This window comes from Vespula pensylvanica, chromosome 18 (genome assembly GCF_014466175.1).
Source record: "Vespula pensylvanica isolate Volc-1 chromosome 18, ASM1446617v1, whole genome shotgun sequence".
Lineage (NCBI taxonomy): Eukaryota > Metazoa > Arthropoda > Insecta > Hymenoptera > Vespidae > Vespula > Vespula pensylvanica.
In genome coordinates this window covers 114,401-138,465 of record NC_057702.1, presented here as the reverse complement: position 1 = coordinate 138,465, position 24,065 = coordinate 114,401, and the positions used below count along the sequence as shown (strand labels likewise).

Sequence of the window (24,065 nt, the reverse complement as noted above, 5' to 3'; positions counted from 1 at the left end):
ATCAAAGAACTAAAACCGTTCCCCATTCTAAAGCATGGAGGAAAATCGATAAATCTAACACAACTCTAAAACCGTCGTAGAACAAAAAATTGAGAAAGCACGGGAAGAAAAAGGAGAATTAATATATTAATTGTTGCCCCGTTTTCGTACTTTGGTTTTTCTCTTCTTTTCTTTTCCATCTCTTTCATACGTGCAGGTGTTTCATTCCATTCTACAGACTTTCCTTTCTCTCCTTCTTCTCTAGAACTCTTTCCGAGTTCTATCGTTTTAACATGCGCGCGCGTTCCGGCTTCCTTTTCTTCTCCTTCTCTTCTTCTCCTTTTCTTCACGATTTTCGATATATCGGCACAGGTCGGTCGGCACGATCGGCTGCGCATTCCAATCTTTTTCCAATTTTGTCAAGGTATACAAAAATATTGTAGATAGGGATTTAAGTACGTCAGTATTTTGATATAAGTTTCGACCGCGAGGTAGCGCTCAAAAGTGATACTAGCGCCAGTGAAATCGAACGCAATGAAACGATCAAAAGGTGCTATCTTGTTTTATCTCTTTTGTGATGTTTTCTATGCCTAAATATGGCCGATGTGAGAGTTGAAACGGAAGAAATTTGAGGTTAAACGGAAAAAGAGAGAGGGAGAGAAATAGAGACAGGAGCACGTTCGAACGTTCGATAACAACGGTTAAATATTTGTATCGAGATAACTCGAATGTAATCAGAGAAAATAAAAATTTCTCGTTCGTCTTAAAGTACGTTTGCTGTAGTTTTCTTAATTGCAAAGTTTATTAAGAAAACTATAAAAGAGTAGTTTACAAAAGTGAGCCTGCAGATATCTGTGTCATTAAATTTTTAACTATAATGACAAGCAAGTCCAAGGTCTTAACTACTTTCGTCCGCAATTATTCGATGCCAAAACATTGGCGTTCGGACGCAGTAAGATATGAAAAAGTCACGTATTTTCCAAGGTATGGAAACGATGAACGTGTAATCTTCGTGGAACTTGATTCGGTATCGTTGATTTCAGATCTCCAAATCATAAAGATCCTCCGATCGTACCATCCAAGCTTTTAATGGTTACGTTAGTAAAACCTTTTGCCGGCAATCCTTATTGGGATAAAAATATACTTAAGCAATTGGGTATTGCCGAGAGAGTAAGAAATTTTTATAAAACATTTTAAAATAACTTTTATAAGCTTGTCCCATATTATCCTAATCTACTTATACGTCTCTGTATATAGGGAAGGGACCCTGTGGTAGTTAAAAATATTCCAGAGGTATGCGCAATGTTGTGGAAAGTAAAACATCTTGTTAAGATTATTCCTGTTAAACTGCCGGACAAACTACCTAATCCGGACGACTTTGGTGGAAGTTATCTGCATCCGAACGGTACCTTCTACGTCGTTCCCAAAATAGATCCATTGCGCGTAGAGAGCACAGAAAAATTCGAAAATAATCCAAAAAAATTAGAAAGTTTGAAAATAAGAGAAAAGTTAAGATTACAGTGGTTAAACGGTACCTTACCTTAATATAAAAAGAGAAATAGAGAAATTTGTATCTTCTGTTAAAAGGTAATATAAAAGTAGTCGCTGAACAAATAATATATCATTTATTCGTGTACCATTCATGGTTAGTGCAACCATAACTTACAATTTATATTCTACCAACCGTAATGTTAAAATCTCGTCAAATTTCCAGTTGTTCCGTAAACGGTACGTTAGGACCCAATAAAGATAAAGGATGCGTGCCGCTTTAGATCAGTCGTGCGGTCCTATACTGCGATGTTACGTACGTTAAAATGAATTATGGAAAAGGAAGAAAGAACGAAACTGATATTAAGAAAATCTAGATCTATCGAAAATCTATCGAAAATATGTCTAATAAGACTCGATTACTGGTGCCTTACGTCGAAAGAGAATAAAAGTAATTTGCTAGGCCGTAATCGCATTTTTCGGAAAACTTTTATATACTTGCGCGCATAATAAGCGTACTAAACGTACTGATAATGCCAGAACACGAGATCTTTCTTCCTTGCAATTTCAATTTGTATTTGTCCGATCGTGAATTGTGCGCAAGTAGCCTTTGAAATTTATCATTTTATCTGAAATGCTAACGAGTATCTATACTGAAATCGCAAACTCGATATCCTATTTGTAGACTAAGCTCTATGAAAACAACTCCTGGATATATCAAGTAGATTTGAAAAAATTCTAACAACATGATCATTTTGGAAGTCCTAGTAATGGAGAAAGAGAGAGATAGATAGATAGATAGAGAGAGAGAGAGAGAGAGAGAGAGAGAGAAACGACAATCTCTCGTTGTCCTATTTGAAATTTAAGTCGAACTCGATCGCCTACGACTCCGAAGCTTCCAGAATCGTCTATCTCTGGACGTATGATGAATGCAGATTGTATTATGCGCGTTCGTAGTTTTCTCGGGCATATACATCTTTAACAATCTCGCTGTTCGTTCTTCGTGCGACTTATCATACGCTTTGCCGCTAAGGAAGCTCAGTAATTTCAAACTACGTCTCTTTATTCTCAAACGATTTAAAAAATTAGTTTCCGACGTCTCGATAGAATTACTGCCGTTGTTCCGAGCATAGGATTCTTCTCCGAGCTTGTTGCCAGATTTTCTTAACACAAATTCTAATTGTTTTCTACGATCGTGCTGCGCATCCAATTTCCTGTACCTACGTCTGTCGGTCGGTTCAACCGCACCGATCGCAATCGCGGCGTATGCTTCCTTTTGCAATATCTCGAAACTTATTTTTTCCGCATTTCTGTTATTGGATTCCTCGGCTCTTCGCGCGACCAATTCCAATTCTTTCAAACGATCATCCGCCTCCTTAACGTTCCTCGACGAGTCCGGCGACGTTGATTCGAGCTTCGAGCCTTCGTCTACGTCGGACAGTTTCCTATGAAGGTCTACGATCTTTCGACGAAACTCTTCGTCTTCTTGGCTCAATTTTGCAAAGATACGATCTCTCTCGATCACGTCGGAACTCGAGCTGACGTTTTTCAACGTAGTCGATTGCAACCTCTGTCACCACCATCCAACTTGATGTTTTCCACTTCCAGGCGAGTCCTCCTCCTCGAGCAGAGGCTCCAGTCTTCTTCTGCTTAAGAAGCAACGTAGCGAGCCAAGGCTACCTCCGCCGAGTAATTGATCCATGCTTAGCTCGGGCAAACCGCAATCCTCGTTATCCGATTCTTGATCGTGATCCTCCTCCGTCGACAAATTCAGACCGTAATTGTCTTCTCCGGAACCAGTCAAATTGCCGGTCCCATTTGGCGGCGGCTAGGGAAGTCAGGCACAGCTCGGGCTAGTGATTCTTTGCAAACAGAGGGCAAGCGAGTCATGCAAAGGCGTGCGAAGCTTACAGGCTATATTCGACGTTTACAGGGAAGGTACGGGCTTCGAAAAAATAGCTATTGTACTCGAGAGCTACGTAAGAGTCCTAGGACCGTGTGGTCACGCGATAGCAGCAAGGATTCTTCAAGATCGCGTGAGAGCATTTAAAAGAGAAAGCAACGCCTTCGTCACCGAACAAAGTCTAGCTTCGGACTTTGGCAGAAATATTTCTCTTCTAACAGGGACGTAGATTGGGAAAATAGAGATTCCGTCGGTAACTTTTTAGCGCGCCACGCCACTACTCTTTGTGCAAAAATATTTTCGACGCGTGGCCGATACCTTCCGCGGAACAAAAGTGTGTGTGTGTGTGTGTGTGTGTGTGTGTGTGGGTGGATGGGTGGGTGGTCGATCGGGTTTGGTGGCTCTAGAGATGATTACCGAATGCGTCGTGAAACTCTCGTCGTCCGGACCACCGGAGGTCGGAGTACCCCAAATGTCATCTCCCGAGGTCGCACCCGACGTAGTACCCTCTTCGTCGTTAGGATCGAGAGAAAATTCTGTCCTTTCCGGAGGGACCGGCGGTTGAAGAAGATAACCGCCGACTCCCTCGCTAAATTGCTCCAAAAGGACCATTTTGCTAACGACGTAATTGCTAGCTCTTGCGGTCCAAGCTCTCAAACCCGAAGGTGGTGATTCCGTCTCACGATTGTCATCGTCTCCTTGCTCGTCCAGCTCGTCGTCTTGGTCCAAACTACTCATCGTGCCGAATCTTCTCAATGTTCTGCGTAGAATCGAGATGATCGTAGAACGCGAGAAAAAACGGACGAGTGTAAAGGGGAACGTTCATCGAACGATCGGCCCATATCTACCTGTAAGGTGGTTCCCCGTCGCAGTCGAGGTCGTCTTCGCTTCCATCTTCCGTATTACCATCCACTGACGCATAATTTGGACTGTTCCGTCCTGGACTATCGTGTAGGCCGTTTCTTAATCTATGTCTCGCCGTATAAATATCTGGCGTAGGTGGCATGACAGATATTTTGGGAGGTAACGGAGAGAACGGGTCCCTTGGAAGAGGCGGCGTCGGGCAGCCAGATCTGAAAGAAGAAACGAAAGAAGGAGGAAGAGAAAGAAGGGGAAAGGAGAGAAGAGGGGGAGGGGGGAAAGAAGAAAAGGAAATTCAATTAATCGATATCGTACGGACTCGAGAAAAACGCGGTAATCTTAAATATAGAGAGTAGGTACTTCATTTGATACATCGGATTATCGGTAAGGCATATAACCTATGACATCGTCTACAGATGCTGATAGAACTCGTAGAGTTTTCTTTCGAGGATACGTAGCTCCCATTTTTTCTTGGCGTAATACTATTGGATTTGACTGTACTTAAACTGGCACTGGAGGCTGTGCTCTGTTGCTCTACGTCCGAACTTGCAGTTACGACTTCTTCCGTCGTCGTAGCTTCTTGAACGGATCTTTCGTTCTTCTCTCCGGGTGCTCTCGCAGCCAACTCCTCGGCAGTCCATTCCTCGAGGGAGCCTTCGTTGTCGGAAGGCGGTATTTGGTGAGAATTGCGCACCCATTGGGCCAAGTGATTGTCCTCCCGCGTATTTTTAAGAATATCGACGAGGCTCTCGCTCGAATGGCACTCCTTTTCTTCCTCGTGCGAGTCCCGTAAAATCTGAAGGGATCGTAAATGAAACCGTGATACGTTACTTTTACGTTCGTTAAAAAAAAAAAAAAGGCAAAGTGGAAAAGCTCCTACCCGCGGACTTTCCGTCGATTCTCTGACGTGAGCGAAGTTGGTGCTGGTAATCGGGCTCTCCTCGGGGCTGCCAACGCTCGACGTTCCACCGTAGCCTGTATTTAGATAGATTCTAAAACGCAACAAGGAACGTAATTTAGTGACAGAGCATTGCGCTGCACTGCCGAGTGACTTCGGCAACCGCTTGGACGAGTCCGAGTCAGCAAAGTCGAGGTAGGCGCTACTAACATTTGTCGTTGCAGCAAGTTGTGCCAAATTGCTTTGAGCTCCGCGCTGGGAGCTCTCAATACGATGACTCGCCTTCGTGGACGACTATGGGGACTACAACCGCCGCTGTTCGTCATTTCCGCCTGGCCGTTCTCGGCGTTGCCATTCGAATTGATTGCCACCTGTAATCTGAATTCCGTCGGCCTCTTTCTGATGGTAAAGCATGCTTCTGCGATATTGGCCAGTCGGAGAGGTTCCTCGGTAACGAAGAGAACGCGATCCCTCGAAACGCGAGCAAAGACCAGTAGATCGGTGAGAAGGAGCGCCCACGATGGTTGCAAACGTGCGCGACCTTCGACCTTTGCTAGGGCCCCGCCGAAAAGCCTGTCAAATAGGGTCAGTCCGTCAGAGATTTAGCTCGTACGTAGTACGATCGTAAGGGACGATCGACTGACCATTGCCTTCCCGGCATGGCTAGGGTGAACGGTTTGCATTTCGCGAAAACCAATCGCGACTCGACTTCCTGTAAACTGAGCAAAGGTCTTCCGGTGTCTCGGGGTGGTTCCATCACGCCCGCATTGGCCGTAGATTCTCGGTAACCTTGTGCCAAATCTCGAGCCCGCTGGCAATTTCTTGGCGATGCCAGGCTCAGTAATCTCGTCATTTCTCTGAAACGCGACCCGAGATAAAAGTTATTCAAAGGTTACTTGAAGGTCATTCAAACTTTGGTATAAGCGCTACGGTACTGGCGCGATGGTACTGGCGTAGAGACGAACCTATAATGCTCTAAAGGAAGCAAGAGGACTCCCGTAAGGTCAGGCCGCCTTTTATGAGGAACGGCAGGTTCACAGACCAACTTAGCAAAGGCCGTGTTCCGTCTGAGTGCAACGAGCAAATAACAGGCCCATTGCAGTCCACTGAGGTATCGTCTGTAGGCGGCCGTGATCTTGGGTACTCTGCAGAGATAGCTATCGGTACCGCCACCCTCGTCTCTAATCTCCTCGGATATCTTAAGTAACTCGTCTAGATTTTGAAAGAGGACCATGTAGTCCGCCGCGGAGAGAACGTCGCGCCTTTCGGCCAGCGGCGTCATGAATCTCGTGTGACCGCTCTTCAGAATCCCCCGGTATCTCGCCTCTCGTACCGATAACTCTTCCTCCGGCGGTGCATCCGGAGCAAGATTCGGAAAAACCTGATCACGTAGACGTGCAAGATTTTCGTCCTGTCTTTTCGAACTACTACCAATCGAGAGACCGCATGCATTAATACCCTTACCTAAGAATATTCTTATTTTTCAATAAATTGACCAGCTATTAGCTAAACATCGTTGCTTATCAACATTATAATCCGTGACGTTTAACGAAATTGGTAACAACGATCGATCTTTTATATAATCGTATCCAAAATCTAACGACGAATCGATCTGCGTACATACACGGTGCACATATGCTCACATATATGTATATACGTATATACGCATACATACGTGCGTGCACACACGTACGTGTATCTACGTATACACGTTCGTACGTACAGTTCGATTGAAGCGATCATGCGAGTGTAATATTCCGTTGCATAACTCGTGACGAAGAACGTTACTACGGTATTATCTTTCGACCTGCATGCAACAAGAGAAAGTATCATATCGACCTAATTTCGCACTACGATAATTGCATCTCTCTCTCTCTCTCTCTCTCTCTCTCTCTCTCTGTCTCTCTCTCTCTCTCTCTCTCTCTCTCTCTCTCTCTCTCTCTCTCTCTCTCTCTCTCTCTCTTTCTCTCTCTCTCTCTCTCTCTCTCTCTCTCTCCCTTTGCGCGAACCTAAAGATGCATACGTGTACACGTAGTTTGATGTTGCGTGAAAACACGGGGGATGGATGAGGATGTGTTGAAATAAATGAAAATAACAACGAGTGTAGTTTAAAACAAAACTTGTTGACAACAAAAAAGAAAAGACAACCGAACAAAGTACAAACAGATAATTGAATCATAAGTTAAGAGCAGCACGCTTACCACAAGAGACGCGCGAACGATCGCTCCGAGAGATAGGAAAACGCGCTATAAGAAATGTGGACCGCGTGAAACAAGAAGAGCATTTATCGGTCGACCGAATGAAAAACAAAAGGGAAGAAAAAGAAAACAAATATAAACGACTCAAGGCGAACAAAATGGTGGTTGTCGATGCTCCGATAATGCTCGGACACGTTTTCGTCAATGAAAATCGAAACTTTTCAAAGTCATCGAGCGGCAAGCGATATCGCGATAACGATAGGAACGAAAGGATTAAGCGGTTTTATGACAGCGGTACTGTCATCGAGCTCACACCAGAACGCCGGTACCGACCTCGGCGTTGAACGCGACGGCGTGCTGACTAGCGGGACCGACAGTTTGTTGAAGAGTGACATTCATCGAATTGGGCCTGTGCTGTGACGAATGAATGCCTCCCTTGCGATAAACCTCAAGGACGAGCTGATTCGTTGCCGCCTGGATCAAACCCAATATCTCCTCCCTCGGTTTCGTTACGACGTTCGTCGTTTCGACGAAGACGACGTAATCTCCTGGCTTCAGGCCGGATCTTTCCGCAGGACTTCCCGAATCGACGCGCTCCACGCGCGGCGGTCTGCCCCAGGATAAGGAGAAACCCCATGGCACCTGGTAGACGATAAGGTACACATATCGATCATGTAACGACGCTATAGGAACCAAGGCGCACGGTTAAACTTTTCAACGCTTTTTCACTCTTCCTTTCCCAATGTGTCGACGTCGTCGACATCGTTACTTATAGAAAGGATGATATCTACATACGTATGATACCTGATTCACTGCACTTTGTCTAATCAGTCTTCTGGTTACGCTACAAGGCGTTCTACCACCTCTCGCGGTGAAGCCTGGATGCAGAGGTAAGCCGGTCAGAGGATCGACTGGTTCCAACTCGAGATGTCTCAGATACGTCAAATCATCCCCTCCGGAATTGTTGTTATCTGATTCTCCATCTTTGGATAAAGGCGGCGAGACTCCACATTCTTGCGGTACTCCCGCATAAGGGGTACTTGTATTTCGGCTGGATCCAGATTCGAGCGGGTGCCATGTCGCTTCCTACGATATTCACGAGCGACGATATATCAATCAGTCAATATCTCTCTCTCTCTCTCTCTCTCGCGAGCGAGCGAGCGAGCGAGCGCTTCTCGTCTTTCCCGTCGTTCAAACGACCGAGAAATATCACGTGCTTCGTCGATGTCTCTACGTACGCACATTATCATGCAGTTGTCAAAAAAATTCAAAGAGTTTTAAAAGAACGCCAATAACGATAAAAGCAATGCAATAGATGGCAACAGCGATCATTGTTCGTCGACGTGTAAAAATTAAAAACAAAAACAAAAAAGGAACGAACTCTGGACAAGGATGGCTGTTGCGATAGTGGAGCAGTTTCCGCAACAACGATTCGTCGACCACTAGACTCCAACGAATCGGCTTAGCCATGACCTTAAACGAGAAGACCTACGAATTGCGAACATTACGAGAGAAATGGCATTTGGACGATTACATACGCGGCGAGTTATCGGTCTATTCCTATTCGCGCATTCGACTTTTTCAACTTTTACAAATTTTTCGTATTACAGATATTTCATTTCGTTACCTTATCCTGAGACAAAGGTAGAGGTAAAGTCATACAGCCCAGCAGCTCGCTACGTCTGAAAAAGACAAGAAGCGAACGTCAATTTTTGATCGCTTTTAAGATGATCGTGCATCTAGCGTGGCGCCCTTCCACGCTGAAACAGTGACGTTGTCAAGCAAAGACGCGCTGAGCGAAGTAGGATTTATGCGTGTGTTGGAGGTAGCGAGAAATTGGAAAGGCGGTGAGAAAGGGAGAGAAAATATAAATGCGCGAGCGCAACGTGACTAACATTTCGCGAAGGTATCTCTACGTACACATGCTGTAACGGTGCGGATGTGACGAGAGAAGTGCACGTGGTGATCCCGATGCGCATGCTTCGAGAGAATCGATTCCCCTCCTACCGCAAAGAACCCTCGAAAATCTAGATATTAGTTTGGATATTGGGATTGACCGTAGCGCTCAACCTTCCAAAACTAAAACTAGCACGAAACGTTTTACATAACGAACGAACAAATGTCGTATTTTTCATTCTAGCTACAGCTAATAATTTTGTTACGCGCTATATCCTCCTGTCTAAAAATTCCCACCATATAAAGATTATCTGTTGAAAATCTTAATAGAATGTCTATAGCGAGGAACGTGGTAGGTAGGCGTAAATATCCTAAGTAAGTCGTTTCGCGTTCTCGCGATAGCTCGGATATTGACTACTTTCCGATAGTGATTATTGTTATCACTATTTTCTTGAGCATGCTCACCTTGCTCGACGATCTCTGTGCCAGACCGCGATATCCAGGGACGTGGACTTGCTGATGCACCGATTGATATTAACCGGGCAGGGCAATACCAAGGTCTCGTGAAAGGCGGGATTTGGTGTGGCTCTGTGAACCGCAGTTCTCTTAACGATTCCCTCACCGTTGATATTTTTTAGGCTGACCTTAACGTAGGCGTGAATAGGTCCCTCGTAGGTCCTCCGTAGGTCCTTGCACCTTATCACTGCACGAAAGGAAAGTATATATCCTCTTTTTTTTTAACGATAAAAAACTTTCTATTCTATCGCCAACCCCTTCGTCTCTAAGCTTCTGTACATATACGTGTGTATCAGTGAGACCGAAATTAATCGTTCGAACGAAAAGAATCTCCTTTCGATCTCAACGAGGGAGGGATGGAGGGAGAAAGAAAGAAAGGGGGTGGGGGAAGAGAGAGAGAGAAAAGAGAATTTTCGAGGCTGTTATGATCGGATGAAATGCACGATACACACCGGTACCACAATACACCGGTACCGCGACCATTAACCGCTTCGAAAGCCACTATTTGCGCCTTGCGCCGTCCGACGATCGCGACAAAGGCTACCAACCGAAGGAGAAATTCGTCGATATTCGTATAAAAACTGATTCATTTCGTACTGCGCGCACTTTCACAATCTTCTCGATATTTTTGTCGGCTGTTTCGATAGATATCGCTGAGGTAAAGAAACGCGATCAGACGGCTTGGAAACTAAGTGTATCCTTGTAAAAACGCACAGGCCAGGATTGCGTTTGAATTAGGTCTGCATTGAAAATTCTCGACCCTCTCTATGTTTATGCAAGGATGACCTGCGACAGGAATCAATGACGTTGAGCCTACTAACCGATATGAAAACTCTAGGAGGGTCTGTAGGTTACTGGCACAGTACTGCTATTTTCTACGGTGCCAAGTGATAAACTCCTCTCTCCCTCCTCCTCCCCCCCTCTCTCTCTCTCTCTCTCTGTCTCTCAGCAGAGTACTGTGCTCGCGATACGCGCATGTCCCGTTAAAAGCACAGAATCAGCAGGAACGTATCCAGCGACTCAACGAACCCTACATACAATCGCTTCCTTTTCTCTCCTTTTATTCTAATAAAAGGTAATGCACATTCGCGACTCACCTCGAACTTGTACATGATCGGCAACGAACGAATACTCGATTTCGATGGATCCGCGACGATCCGTATCCGACCTCGATGGCTCGTTCTCCGGACTGTATTTCAAGCATCTTCGAACGGTTGCGATCAACGGAGCTTCTGGAGTATCAGAGATCGAGTTTAAGATAGACTTTGAACTATGATAGTCCTCTGTCGATTTAGGACTTTCCAATTCCCAAATAGTGCTTTTTCCATTCTTCTCCGAATGGTCCTCTTTTTTGCAATCGTTTTTAAAAAAACAGGACGATTTGTTCGAAAACTCTGGATTTTGGAGTTGCTTATCCTCCAAAGTGGAGTCCAAGTCCGTCTCGAGGACGAGCTTCTTCACGTTAGGATTGATCGCCTCTATCGTAGGATTATCCTTGTTTTCCATTTTCGATAGTTGGTTCGATCCAGGACTCCCGCCAGAAGTTATCCCGGTCATTCTTTTCGGTTTCTTACCCTCGAAAACGCTCTTCTCTTTCCTCTGTTGCTGACGTTTCCTACGTATACCGCGCTGTCTTTTCAGAGTGAATTCACCGTCAAACTCGTTCGTGGTCGGCGACGTAAAGGGCCAAGACATCGGCGAGGGATCCTCCAAAAGCTGACTAGCCGAGGACACCGAACTGTCGCTCTGGATCGCTACTTGCGAAGCAACTTCGTCTTCGTCCATCGTTTTCGTATCGCATTGAACGATCGTCTCGTAAGTATGATCCTCCTCGAGGAAGGAGGAGGTTTCGTCTTCCTCTATGGTAACCGTGCAACGACCTTTGAGTATTTTTTTCCTCTCCTCGATGTCGCTCAGAAGAATCTCCGCGACTGTTTTGCCTCCGAAATTCGTTTCGTTTTCCCTACGCAATTCAAACGGACAAAGTTAAATATCGACGTAATGCGTATCATCGCGATCTATCACTTACGTGTTTAACACAATAGAAAAGAAGAAGAAAATAGAAAAGCAGCAGGAGACCTTACCTGTTGAGAACTTCCGTAACCGTGTTATCCATATTTTCGAAATTAGGTAAATCTTGATCTAGGGCCAAATTCGACAATTTGCCGGCGAGCGGAGTTCGTGGTTGAAGGCACTGCTTCAAAGGACTAACAGCTTGAACGACCTTTTTGTAATAAGGAGTTCTACTTCGCGCGTGGATCTTGGTAACCTTCGCCAGTTTAGATTGGAACTGTGCCTTCTTCGATTCCTCCAATTTTAATCTGACGTCGTTCTTTTCGGGATACATTCGAGACTTGTCTAACGGCACGGATTCGGCCTCCATCACATCTTCGGGACTGGTGGCCATCGAGATCTGATGGAAAAAGTCCGAAACGTGCGACTGCAAATTGGCACGCGCCTCGTTAACCATATTTTGCGGTAGCTCGTTATGGCTTTGAAAATTCTTCGATCGACTCTTCAAGAACAAAGTTGGATCCGTTGGTAGAGTTAAAGCCGTTGAACGCTTACATTCACTTGGGAAGAACGTTAATGGTCCTATGTCCGCATCCACTCGCGGGGTACCCTGATAAAAATTCTCCAACTTTGGTGACCCTTCCGATCGTTGAGAGAGCGATTGCCGTTTTCCGATCCTTACGTTGGTTTTCGTTGCCTTCGGGAACAGTCGACAAAGGTATTCGATTATACTACACTCGACGAAAGATAGATTTCTTCCTCGTAGAGAAAGATCGATTGTGCTTACTTGAAAATAGGTCCTCAAATCGCTGCCGTGGCTACGACACCGCCTACGACGAACTGGCGTAGGTTTCGTCGTAGTATTTTGCAGGTTCGATGTACGTACGTGCCTGTACGTTTGGGTACCGACGGCCGGCGGTGTGTTGGACAGGTCTCGAAAAGGCCTGCGGGACGCCTTGTTCAAAGCTGGTGCCGGACCGTGGGGCGTCGAGCTGCTCGCTGACAACGATCTCGAGACGGTCCACTTGAGCATCTTTAAAAGAAAGAACGAAAGTATATACTCGAGGCGAGAAGGGGCTCGGCTACGTGCACTGTATGCATGTAGCCGACTATGACAAACTATCGCAAGACCTTGGATCGATCTATTCGTGCTTGAAATAACGATACGATGAGCTCGACGACGCGACCAAGAGAGAAAGAGAGTACGCAAGGAAATAACAGGAGGATCACGTTCGATGACGAAAGTGCAGGTTGCACCTGTCGAGTAGCGTAAGAGAAATAACATAACAGGTGTAACTTTGAACGCTAATCAGAAACCGTTTGACGAATTAACGCTTGTTTGCGCTTAACGACCGTTTAACGAACTATTCGTTTGTCAGGAGTCGCGAGAAAGAAAGAAAGACGAAATCACGCTGTAGGCGACTTATCGCTTAAACGTGCTCAATCGTCTCAACCCGTTGATTCGATCGAAGACACATACCCTATTTATGCACGTTCCATCCAAGCGAAAAGTGTTGACGCCAAAAATGACGAAAAGAAATTATTGTTACGGACATCAGGTTTTCACTTTTAACGGTTCCTCGAGGGGGTAAACGCGACGCATTGTCGAGTAAGTATAAAAATGCATTCATTTGCATACAGGCTGTTGCCATGCTGCACACGCGCTTCTGTCCCGTAACACGCACTTTTTCGTTAACGCGCACTCTCCCTCTCTCTGTAGCATACTCGAGCATATAAATACAGGAAAGTAAGTGCTGCCTTAGCGAACACCCTGAAAACACCGTGAACACGAACGACACGTAAACGATGGAAAGCACCTGCCCCTACGGTGAGACGCACGAGGAACCATCTGGCTTTTATGAACCTCCCTACGAGGTGCTTTCAATGAACGTCCAAATAAATTTGCAACATTTTTCATCGACGTTCGAGAGAAAATAAGACAAAATTATTATCGTTATTATCGTCGGCCTAGCTTCTCCTTTACACCTACGTCCATTCTTATAAACTCGATGTCTCGCACGATTTGAGAATTTGATTTCACGATTTCTTCTCGACCGTCGTTATTGTTATCAATCATATTTTTACTTAGGACGGACTTTTAATTATTTGCTTACTAAACGGCGACGCCGCGTCGAGCGCGCGAATCTTTGCCAATCACACTTATCGTACGCGACGCGACCCTCGAATGCGATATTATGGCTCGTATCTGTCACTTTTATTACCTCCTAAAACCCCCCGACGTCGAATATATCCTCGTAGAGGGAATACGGTGTACGCGCTCGATCCTAAAACAGAATACCATCGAGTCGCGTGTAAGAGCTTTTCTCTCGATTTCTCTCTATTAGAATATAGATACTTCCGACGAGAAGATTAAACGCCAACTATTCTCGCTCGAGATTTCGAGAAAGATGAACGATAAAGCATGGCTCCTCCGTAAGGATATCAAATATATTACATAAAGATATTAAGTCGTTTCGGGATCCTTCTCTTCTTATTTCATAGTTTCTTCTCGTACATCCCCGTCATTTTTGCCGTTGGAAAAAAGGGATCTTTGCTTCGCGAATAACGATATCAGGTTTTACCCAATTCTTTTCATCTACCTACCCTCCTTCTCTTTCCTGCTCCTGTTTATCCGAGCAACGAAACAGGATTGACCTCGCGCCATCGTACTACGAGTAAACGAGTAAAATGGAGCGACGGTTGAAGACTTACCTTGCTGGAGATTTAAGAACGGTCCCTTTTACATAATTTATACGATTAAAACCCTTCTCACGAAGACGGTTGTACGCGAAACGAAGATTACCATCCGAGGGAATATAAATTCGAATTGTAAACCGAACTATTACGAACCGAATCGTTCTTCTACAAATATGTATATGGCTACTGCAACGAGTAACCAACGAGCGAAACAAGGAGCAAAGAAAGCCTCGTGCCTATAATAAAATAATAACGTGATCGATATTGATATCGTTCGAGACACGATCTTGGTATTCGTGAAATAGAAAAACGTACAAATAAAAGAGGAGAGGAAAAGCAGGTGATGACGAGGCTTGTGTACCTGATCCCTTTTTCAAGATCTCACTCGCGAACACACTTGCGAACGCGAGCTCGTAGACACGAGAACAAACGTATACTCGCGATACGGCCTATGTACGCGCCGCGAACGGTCCCAAAAAATGCTCTATTCATTCCTCCTCTCTTCTCTCTCACGCGCGCAGCCACGTTCTCCGCCTTTGCCTCGTGAGACTCGCTTCTGATTTATATTGGATTGACCCTACGCACCTTTGCTTGTCTCGGCGTGGTCTCGCAGACGAGAGAGAGAGAGAGAGAGAGAGAGAGAGAGAGAGAGAGAGAGAGAGAGAGAGAGAGTGTAACGGGGAACGCAGGCAAGAGAGGGGAAAGACGATTTTCGAAAGGGACCCAAGAGTTCAACCGACGACAATCAAAGGCGCATTCATTCGGAGGCTACTCGCTTTTTGACGACTTAAGAAGGAAGGAAAGAGAGAGAGAGAGATGGAAGAAAAAGAGGAGAGAAAGGCGTCGCGAAAAGACAGACTTTAGGAACACGTTATTTGGAGCACACCTGCCCCCGTCCGTCTTTCTCTCTCTCTCTCTCTCTCTCTCTCTCTTCAATTCCCATATCCGTCGCTTCTACATATCGTACACAAAACACATCGCCAATGTTCCTTGCTATTTCTATAATCGTTGACACGAAAGATGTTGCTTGTACAAACGAATCAATTAAACAACAACACATTTATATTTTGTTTCTCTCTCTTTTCTTCTCTTTCCTCATTTCGTAGATAGAGATAAATTTCTATTTATAGCGCCAAGAAGGACATTCAGAAAAATAATAAAATAGGAATAATGAGCGAAACGAGTCCTGTCGCGCCAATGTCTGGCCGTTAAAGCAAAAGTTTCTTTGAATCCGTAGAAACTCCTATGGACTCCGAGTGATTTATTTTTCGAGTCGACTAAGAAATAGTAATCGTGACCACTTTTATCCTAAACCGGTATCATAGAATTGTGTGTTGGAATTAGTAAATAAAAAATAATAAATAAAAGTTAGTACTGACTTTATTTGACTGGATCCCTGACTAAACGTTGCAACATACATCCACGAAACCCATCAATTATCACTGTTATCGTATCACACTTTGAACTTGTGTGCACATAATCTACGCAAGGAGAGATTAAATTTTGCGAGTGAACGACGACACGATCGCAACACGAATGCGAATGCTACAACGGTTGGTTCTTCACTGATGTGGTGGGGTGAAGCTACGGGCCTTATGTAGGTAAGGTAAGGGTCCCTAGACAAGGTTTTCAAACTCCCTTTCTCTCTCTCTTTCTTGCTTTTTCTCTTTCTCTATCCCCACTCCACAATCGTGACCTGACTACGGCAACCATTCGAAATCTCCCCAGGTGAACGATCACAGTCAAAGATACTTGTAATTATTTCTACGTATCAAAAGAGATGGATAGTTTTTCTTTTCCTTCTTTTTTTTTCAACAAAATTCAACGTAATAAAATTATTGATTCATAATTAAATAAAATCCTTTTAAATAAACATTAAAACGAGAGATGAATCTTTCGAAACATATACAAACTCACCACCATTCTAAACATAGACGTGAAATCTAATCGGAGAGGTAGAGGAAGCCAAGGAATCATCAGCATTATCTCTCTCTCTCTCTCTCTCTCTCTCTCTCTCTTCTCTTACCGAACCAACACTATTTTCAAATATCGAAGATGCTTCCTTCCAACCGGTTTTTGTCCAATTTGAATGTTAACCATTGCAATCACACGGTGCACCAGAGATAAAAACGAAAAGGATCCTTTGGAAGATAGTCCCTCGAAGAAACATTTTCACACGTCACGCGAACCCCTGCGAATATCTGCTACACGATTTTTTTGGAAAGCTTAAAAAATATACCAGTCAGCAGACAAGTATCTATTTATACGATCCGAACGGAGCGTGACGCGACACAGCGGAACAGTTTCTATTGAAAAAGACGTATATAACCGTGAACGATTGATCGATAATCAGATAGGCAGATAGAAGAATTAAAGGCAATGACCTCGCAATATTTTCGAACGCTTTCTACCATATTCCTTTCCTATCGCCATATATTTCTTGTTTCTTTTGATTTTCCATTTTTTCATCTAAACGCGACTAGATATACCGGTGATAATCGGTAAAGTAGATACGTCTACTTACATGTATCTGAAGTAGTAAGTAGAGGTAACGCGATGAAAGGTGGGTATAAAAGTAATACTGGCGAATGCTATTATTACACGAGTATAATTATCGGTATAATTAAAGGCCTATTAGTGGACACACCAATACTTTCTAGCGATATAGCAGAGAGTAAAATTATGTGATATTTAACTCGCGCGTCGGTTAGACCAGGTACGCTTGGACGAAAGGAGTGATCGACCCTTATATCGCGACGTTTAACGTTATCCACGTATGGAATAGTGTTTCTACCGTTGCGAGGAATGAAGCACGAAGGCGATGGTTGTAATATCCTAGTAGCAGTAACGGGTAACATGCTTCACGCTCTGTTAAACGTACACCCATCGCGTACAACCCAAACGTATATGTACATATATTTGAGCCGGTAAACGAAATTAATTAGGGCACGAATATGACGACATTCTGGAGTGCGAGAGAAAAGAATATCGAAAACGAGAGCGCGTTTACGAAGGGTGTCGCATGCGTAAAATTATCCGCAGTCTGTCAACCGCCGAAAAAAAGGAAAAAGAAGTTTCTCTCGAGTCGCTGCTAATTGGCAGGGATGACGCATGGCTGTTATAATTGGTCGAACGACGCTAAGATCACGAACGTGTATACGAAAGATACAACGTTTTCTTCCTCTTTTCCTTTCCTCCTTCTTTTCCTTAAAAATCCAACGATCGATCCACCGTAAAATGTGCTTTCTTCGACAAGAAAGAAACGTAAAATTCGGAGAGTGAGAAAAACTTTCCTTTTCGATTGCACGAAATCACACTGATGTTGAAAAGTTATGCTTAGGAAGACAACAATGAAACGGATAGATAGAGGAGATGGAGATGGAGATAGAGACAGATGTAGAGGGGAAGAGAGAGAGAGAGAGAGAGATACGCGGTGATGTAGTCAGGCACGCCTAATAATTCTCCGAGGGCGACGCGCGACGTGTACGTGTCAGCGCGTCGCGACGCGCCCGTCCGTCTCGTTGAGGCTACGACATAGCAAGTTAAATTCTCCCTCTTTTTCTATCGGCGCCGGTAGACTTCTCTTTCTCCTGCGGATCCTTTTCCAAAGTCCTTCCTCTCCCCTTCCATCGGTTTTTTGAAAAGCCAACTCAAGCAAATTTTTCTCGTTCGAGAAAAGCCCGTTATATTTTCGTCCGTTATAATATCTTATTCGCATCAAGAATTAAATAGATAACAACAAGAGGGCAACGTGTATTCTCAAAATCATCCTATAAATAAAATTCCGCGGAATAAACGTGATGATTTTGTTACGCGTATCTATTGCTCGTAGATCACGTGCCTGTTGAATCGAGAGGACGAACGTAAAGCGGTCAGCTGTCGACACTTCGTCTCGTTCAACTTTTAAAGACGCGCAACCCTCTTTTCGTTCCTCCGATTACCTCTCCTCGGTCTGTCTGCATTTCTTACGAGTTGCCGCTATCGTCGCACGATCATCGATAAACGAGACATTTTTTCTGCGATGTTCCATTCATTTATCCGTAATATCGATCTAACGGGTAAAACAAATGTCGTTAAAAGGAATTCACCCTAGAAACACGCGATTTGTTAGAGTACGCCTTCGCGGAAATAAATAGCTCCTTTGGTCGGGCGTCTGTCGCGGGTCTGTCGCTAGACGCGCACAGATAGGCCCTTTCGCTTCTAAGAAGGTCCCGCGGTGCGCACGGAAGCCGATAAAACGAAACGTAAGTAGAAACGTTTGAAAACCAATGAGCGCCTAATGAAGGTGGAGCCTGCGAAGAAAATCTCCACCTACTCTTAAAACGCTCTATTTCTCCTCTCCTCGCATGTCTCGCCGCGTTGCCTCTGATGACGACCAAGGGAGAGTGAGAGAGAGAGAGAGAGAGAGAGAGAGAGAGAGAGAGAGAGAGAGAGAGAGAGAGAGAGAGAGAGAGAGAAGATGCGAAGAGACAAGAGGAGAATCTTTCAGTACGTCTCAAGTCGGTTAAGTCAGTTGGTATCCCGGTGCCCCGGACATAATGTTCTCCCTTTGCGTCTTCTCGACCCGTGGCTTTTCGACGAAACGCGCAAAATAAATTATTCCTTTCTTAAAGACGAGAAGTTTACGCGACTTTGGTGTTTGCAGCAGGAATTACATGCAATAGCACAGTGCGAATTCGAGCGTATTAAGAAACTGACAGATCGTATGATCAACGTTTCGTCGATTACCACAATTAATTCGTATAAAATGTAATTCCTCGGAAGGCAAATGTATCATCGGTATCGTTGTAAAGAATGTTTACATTTTCTAAGAGAAATTACGAACGCTTTGATGGTCACTTTATTGAATCGATAAAACATAGTGACTTAACATTGAAATGACTTAGAAAAGGAGAATAACAAAGAAGACAAGACATTTAGGAATTATTTGAACAGACTCGGAGCAAAATGATCGGTGCAAACGTGGACCAGGATGGTAACAACATAGTAGCGTCGCAATCGACGAATCCTCATGCGTCGCAAGATTTCACCGTTTCACGACTTTTATCAACGTCGACGATGCATTCGTTAGGTAAGAATCAACAAAATTATAAAAATATCATAAAATAATATGCTCCCTAGATTGATTCTTTTAAGAAGAAACTTACCAACTACGCTATACCGATGAAACACCGTTCGATTCCATCGAAATTGTGTGTTTCCGCCCATGCTGCTCATATTATACCGCTTTGATGAATACTCAAGCACAGTAGATTCATTCAAGAATAGCCGCAGCGTCTGTGTCCGTTCCACTACTTTTTTTTCTCTCTTTTCCTTCCGAGCGACCACTTTATCGTACGCGGCATCTTCCACTATTCCCTATATCGAATAAAATCTTGTAGAAAAAGAAAAAAAAAAAAAAAAGAAAGAAAGAAAAATCTGTAAAATAACGTACAGAGTGTCACGCCGAAGGAACGTCGACGACTGGAAGTAGGAGACCAAGAAGAAGTAGGACAACCTTCTCGGCGCAACAGTTGGCCGCATTAGAAAGGGTTTTCGAAAGGACACATTACCCCGACGCTTTTGTTCGCGAGGAACTCGCTACTAGAGTATCTTTGTCGGAGGCAAGAGTCCAGGTAATTCGATCTCGATTATAAGTAGATATCATTTTTGCCTAGCACAAAAGTTTGCTCTTAGAATTTTTTGAATAAAACAGTAAAATCTTCTAATGTACAAATAAGAGGATAGTTGCCATCTGAGAAAGTAACCGACTGTCTCTCTTAACACACGTGTTCTTGAGATTATATTCGAAGGATAGAAACATGAGAGCGAGAATGAGCGAGAATGAGCGAGAATGAGCGAGAATGGGCGAGAACGAGCGAAAGAGAAAGGGATGGTAGCAGGAAGAGTAAGCAAAAGAAGAAGGCGGAGGCTGCGGACAGCTAGGCAGAAAATCGAAGGAGACAGGTTGTCAAGGAAAGAAGCTATGATTAGCCTGCTGCGGCCTAAGATCGTACGCGTCTATCCAGCAGCATCTGCGTACTTTAGCCTAGCGTACAGCCGCGAGAGACGCGATCCAGCACGTGTGTGCCTCGCAAACCCCTCTCTCACTGCTCCTCGCCGCTCCCTTTCATTCCCAACTCTGACCGTCTGTCCGTCTTTTCGTCTGTGGTCTGTCTGTCTCCCTGTCTCTACGAATGTGTGTACGCCTGCCAGGAGCCGTCACGCTGTCCCGTCTTTCCTAAGAACGCGTCGCAAATCCAACGTATGCGTTGTTTGGGAGACGTTCGTGCGGCATGCCGCAAAGAGACACGAATCTCTTCTTACTATCACCGACTTTTTCTTCTTCCTCCTCCTCCTCCTCCTCCTCCCTCCTTCGCCGTCGACCTCGCCATCAACATCATCTTTCTCTACTCCAATCCCCATGTATCTCTCTCTCACCCATCTTATGTCAAATTCATATAGACTTCGCCTTTCACAGGTATGGTTTCAAAATAGACGCGCCAAATTCCGGCGAAACGAAAGAAGCTCGGCACTTAATCGCGGCACTTGTACAAGCAGAGAATTGGAAACCACCACTTTACCGCTTCGACCGATAAGAGTAAGCAGTCACATGCACGAAAACAATTCGGAAAACAATTCCTTCCAAGCGCAACAGCTTCCACATTATTCCTATAGCGAATACTGGAGATCGCCTCAACATTATACCACCGTTCAAAGCAGTAATTGTCACGGATTTGTCAACGCTAATCTTGGGAACGTACCTGCTCTACCGTCGTATCATCAATCAGCAGAAATTCATGGTGCCGTCGAAGGAACGACTATAACTGGTCTAAGCGCATTGAGATTGAGATCGCATCCTTACAGTACTACCTATCCCGCCATGCACGCGAGCATGTGACTCTTTTTCTTTTATTTCTCCTCTTATTTCTTCTCTACGTTGCGATTCGTTCTCAACAAATCAAATCAAAATCAAAGAACGCTGCGATGTTCAAATCTACCACGCGTTCTCGATAATAATTTTATTTCGTGCTTTCCTTCGTCCACAGGATTCTTGCGCTTGCACAGGATTCGTTCGTTGAAACCAAAGATGCTCTCGTTTTCAACTGTAATCAATGACGTAGAAAAGACTTACAATCAAAAGTCACGTTAATCAATAATCAAGACTTTTCTTAATTACTACAAGTTTTCTAAACAGGGTATATAGATATATAGATACATACATACATACATACATACATACATACATACATACATACATACATACATACATACATATATATATATATATATATATATATATATATATATATATATATATATATATATATATGTTTATACGTTGTATAAACTGTGAGGAGAGCTAAGGATATCGTATACAGGGTATACATAACAATTCCTTAACGAGATTCACTGTATTCTGTATATACATATCCATGTATACTTCGGCAAATGAGATAATATGCGAATGCATGTAGTATTAGCAACATCAGCTGATTAGATATACGTATAATTTTCTTAATAATACTGTAAGAAATATCATTAATTATACAATGGGTACGTATGTATAATAATCGCTAGATCATGCGCGACAGACAACTATTCAACGTAAGACGTAAATATTAAAATCGATTACATCATTACATTATAAATTGTTGATTATAAATTGTTGTTACAAACATGTTATTATTTTTTATAGAATATGCTTCATGATAAAAGTATAATACAAATGTTCAGCAGATTTACCGTTAATATAAATGACAGCTACGATAACGGTAATTATTGTAATTATCCGTCCATGGAATTATAAATGATATATTAATCTTTGGTACTATACCGTTACCTGTACATTCTGAACGGCATTACTCCAATCGACTTTAGACGGAACTAAGTAAAACGCCGGAGCTATTTTACTGCCGCACGGGCACTGACTACCGGCTATCCAACTAAAAGAGCCTAACTTTGTATTACACTTTGGACAATTCAACTTTCCTTCCACATTGTGCATTATGTCCGGCATCCATGCCAAAGGCTCCACGAAATATATCTTTGTGCATAGTTCTGTCATTTCGTTTTCTTTCTTTACATTTACGCGTTCTGCTCCTTCTTCCCCTTCTTTTATCTGTTTGGGCGTTCGTTTCGAACTGACATGTCGCCAAATGTGCCTTTGGTGCATTGTATGCGGTAAAATATTACTCGCACTGGCCACGATCCTTCGACACTTTCTACAACGATAAACGGTCGGTTCTGGACGTACAGTCGTTAATGCAGGATCTGGCTTTATTAAATCGATGCAATTTTGGGGTAAAATTTTCACTTTTCTCACTTTATCCGCAGCTATTTGCAATCTGTACATTTTAAATTGAACGTTGGTATTGTCTATGCCAAAGTCCATTTCTTCGTATAATTTCAATTGCGCTATAAATCCAGGATTTGGTCCAACGAAATGTCTCTTTTGCTTGACTATTTCCAATGCATCTAAAAAAGATTTTCTATGTTTCTTCATAATATATGCGATAACAACGCTAACAGATCTGGAAACACCAAAGTAACAATGTACCAGCGTTCTACCGTTTGATTTTAATGCTTGATCGATAAATTCGTAAGAATCTTCCAAATGAGTTAACAAATCTTCTCTTGGCATATCTGTTATTTGAATATATTTTACGGTGAGATTGGGCAAACGTTCTTGAATCTTTCTTGGTAGAGGACACGAATCTACCGTAAGTACATGAGTCATATTAATTTCTTTCAACCATTCCACATCCGTGGCAGCTGTGAGATTCCCTAGAAATAGATCTGGTTCGATTTCGTCAAAACTCGATGGACCGGCATCAAAATCTTCTCTAATCAGCTTGCTTTCCTCGTCTTGTGCCATGCCTAAATTTACAAATAATAACGAAATATTTAAAGAAAGACATAACATGTAGAGAAGATATGATTAAAATTGTTCGACGCGTTCAATTTTAACAAATTACGCCATAACCTATATTTTTATTCCATGTGAATAGAAAAAATAATAGAGAGCAACGGAATTAAAAATGGACTCACCTACAAACTTCTAACTATTCGATCGTTGCTATATGCTGAAAACGGCAGATACGTTCTTCGAAATGTTAAACACGCACATACGCAAACATCGCGAAACGTTGATAACCTATTTGACGACTTGGCTCATTTCACGCAAATATAGATATTTATCGTTCGTTCATTGTTTCTTGTTAATCGTGAAATACGACATTTCTTAACGATTATTTGATCGTGACATTTTGATGAAAGGATCTCCTCAATAAACACATTCGTCATCTCGAGATGTTTTTCTTATCGTTGACAATTGCAAAAGGGTTGAAAAACCTATGGTACCTTCTTAGATCGCCTCTTGCTATTCATTTTCTAATCATTTTCGATGGCAGAGCCAGGTGAAACGAAACGTCTACTTCCGGAAACGGTGAATGTTTCCTTCTGCATCCCCTATAATAGACTTTACTTATCTAAGCCTATCTCGATTTCATTTTCTCCGTCGGTAAAAGCGAGCACACCATTTTATTAGGCGAGTCTTAATTTTGAAATATTTCGAGTATATGTTACTTAACACGTGACAATAAAGGATAAAAGAGTGGTTCTTTCTGACCACGAA

The 24,065-nt window shown here is 43.4% G+C and overlaps 4 protein-coding genes across 9 annotated transcripts; 2 read left to right on the top strand and 2 right to left on the bottom strand.

Annotated features, from left to right (window-relative positions):
- The first annotated feature begins 573 nt into the window (after window positions 1-573).
- On the top strand, window positions 574-1,823 carry LOC122635361 (39S ribosomal protein L30, mitochondrial). Its single transcript, XM_043825506.1, has 4 exons — window positions 574-963; window positions 1,023-1,149; window positions 1,237-1,566; window positions 1,694-1,823. The coding sequence occupies exons 1-3, from the start codon at window positions 857-859 to the stop codon at window positions 1,522-1,524; spliced, it is 522 nt and encodes a 173-aa protein (XP_043681441.1). The 5' UTR covers window positions 574-856; the 3' UTR covers window positions 1,525-1,566; window positions 1,694-1,823.
- Window positions 1,824-2,699: 876 nt separating this feature from the next.
- LOC122635343 lies at window positions 2,700-21,329 on the bottom strand. Of its 5 annotated transcripts, none has more exons than XM_043825468.1 (17): window positions 19,884-20,024; window positions 19,597-19,807; window positions 12,540-12,785; window positions 11,824-12,449; window positions 10,837-11,702; window positions 9,689-9,926; window positions 8,955-9,009; window positions 8,132-8,413; window positions 7,661-7,969; window positions 6,095-6,510; window positions 5,774-5,986; window positions 5,340-5,702; window positions 5,112-5,223; window positions 4,630-5,027; window positions 4,219-4,443; window positions 3,788-4,130; window positions 2,700-3,295 (listed from the first exon to the last, which is right to left on the bottom strand). In XM_043825468.1, exons 3-17 carry the CDS (start codon window positions 12,783-12,785, stop codon window positions 3,041-3,043), a joined length of 4,947 nt encoding a protein of 1,648 aa, XP_043681403.1. In that variant the 5' UTR covers window positions 19,597-19,807; window positions 19,884-20,024; the 3' UTR covers window positions 2,700-3,040. The 5 variants fall into 5 exon arrangements, 4 of the variants coding, with proteins under 4 accessions (XP_043681403.1, XP_043681404.1, XP_043681405.1 ...); XM_043825470.1 differs by having other exon boundaries at window positions 3,157-3,329; XM_043825469.1 differs by lacking the exons at window positions 19,597-19,807; window positions 19,884-20,024 and adding an exon at window positions 21,193-21,329.
- LOC122635357 (retinal homeobox protein Rx2-like) lies at window positions 19,275-21,329 on the top strand. The gene is made up of 3 exons (XM_043825496.1): window positions 19,275-19,520; window positions 19,886-20,064; window positions 20,910-21,329. Exons 1-3 carry the CDS (start codon window positions 19,397-19,399, stop codon window positions 21,327-21,329), a joined length of 723 nt encoding a protein of 240 aa, XP_043681431.1. The 5' UTR covers window positions 19,275-19,396.
- LOC122635352 (dual specificity protein phosphatase MPK-4-like) lies at window positions 21,192-23,621 on the bottom strand. Of its 2 annotated transcripts, XM_043825491.1 has the most exons (4): window positions 23,480-23,621; window positions 23,000-23,308; window positions 22,272-22,906; window positions 21,369-21,534 (listed from the first exon to the last, which is right to left on the bottom strand). In XM_043825491.1, the coding sequence occupies exons 2-4, from the start codon at window positions 23,304-23,306 to the stop codon at window positions 21,451-21,453; spliced, it is 1,026 nt and encodes a 341-aa protein (XP_043681426.1). In that variant the 5' UTR covers window positions 23,307-23,308; window positions 23,480-23,621; the 3' UTR covers window positions 21,369-21,450. The 2 variants fall into 2 exon arrangements, with proteins under 2 accessions (XP_043681425.1, XP_043681426.1); XM_043825490.1 differs by having other exon boundaries at window positions 21,192-21,534; window positions 22,272-23,308.
- Between the last annotated feature and the right edge of the window lie 444 nt (window positions 23,622-24,065).

Bases quoted from the DNA above. Each gene is read 5' to 3' on its own strand.
- LOC122635361 (XM_043825506.1), top strand. From the start codon at position 857: ATGACAAGCAAGTCCAAGGTCTTAACTACTTTCGTCCGCAATTATTCG. The intron at 964-1,022 runs GTATGGAAACGA...CGTTGATTTCAG, and splicing joins AAAGTCACGTATTTTCCAAG to ATCTCCAAATCATAAAGATC. The intron at 1,150-1,236 runs GTAAGAAATTTT...CTCTGTATATAG, and splicing joins AATTGGGTATTGCCGAGAGA to GGAAGGGACCCTGTGGTAGT.
- LOC122635343 (XM_043825469.1), bottom strand. From the start codon at position 12,785: ATGCTCAAGTGGACCGTCTCGAGATCGTTGTCAGCGAGCAGCTCGACG. The intron at 12,450-12,539 runs GTAAGCACAATC...CTGTTCCCGAAG, and splicing joins ATTTGAGGACCTATTTTCAA to GCAACGAAAACCAACGTAAG. The intron at 3,296-3,787 runs GTAATCATCTCT...TGACTTCCCTAG, and splicing joins AGAGTTTCACGACGCATTCG to CCGCCGCCAAATGGGACCGG.
- LOC122635357 (XM_043825496.1), top strand. From the start codon at position 19,397: ATGATCGGTGCAAACGTGGACCAGGATGGTAACAACATAGTAGCGTCG. The intron at 19,521-19,885 runs GTAAGAATCAAC...AATAACGTACAG, and splicing joins GTCGACGATGCATTCGTTAG to AGTGTCACGCCGAAGGAACG. The intron at 20,065-20,909 runs GTAATTCGATCT...CGCCTTTCACAG, and splicing joins TGTCGGAGGCAAGAGTCCAG to GTATGGTTTCAAAATAGACG.
- LOC122635352 (XM_043825490.1), bottom strand. From the start codon at position 23,306: ATGGCACAAGACGAGGAAAGCAAGCTGATTAGAGAAGATTTTGATGCC. The intron at 21,535-22,271 runs GTAACGGTATAG...CATTGATTACAG, and splicing joins ATGCCGTTCAGAATGTACAG to TTGAAAACGAGAGCATCTTT.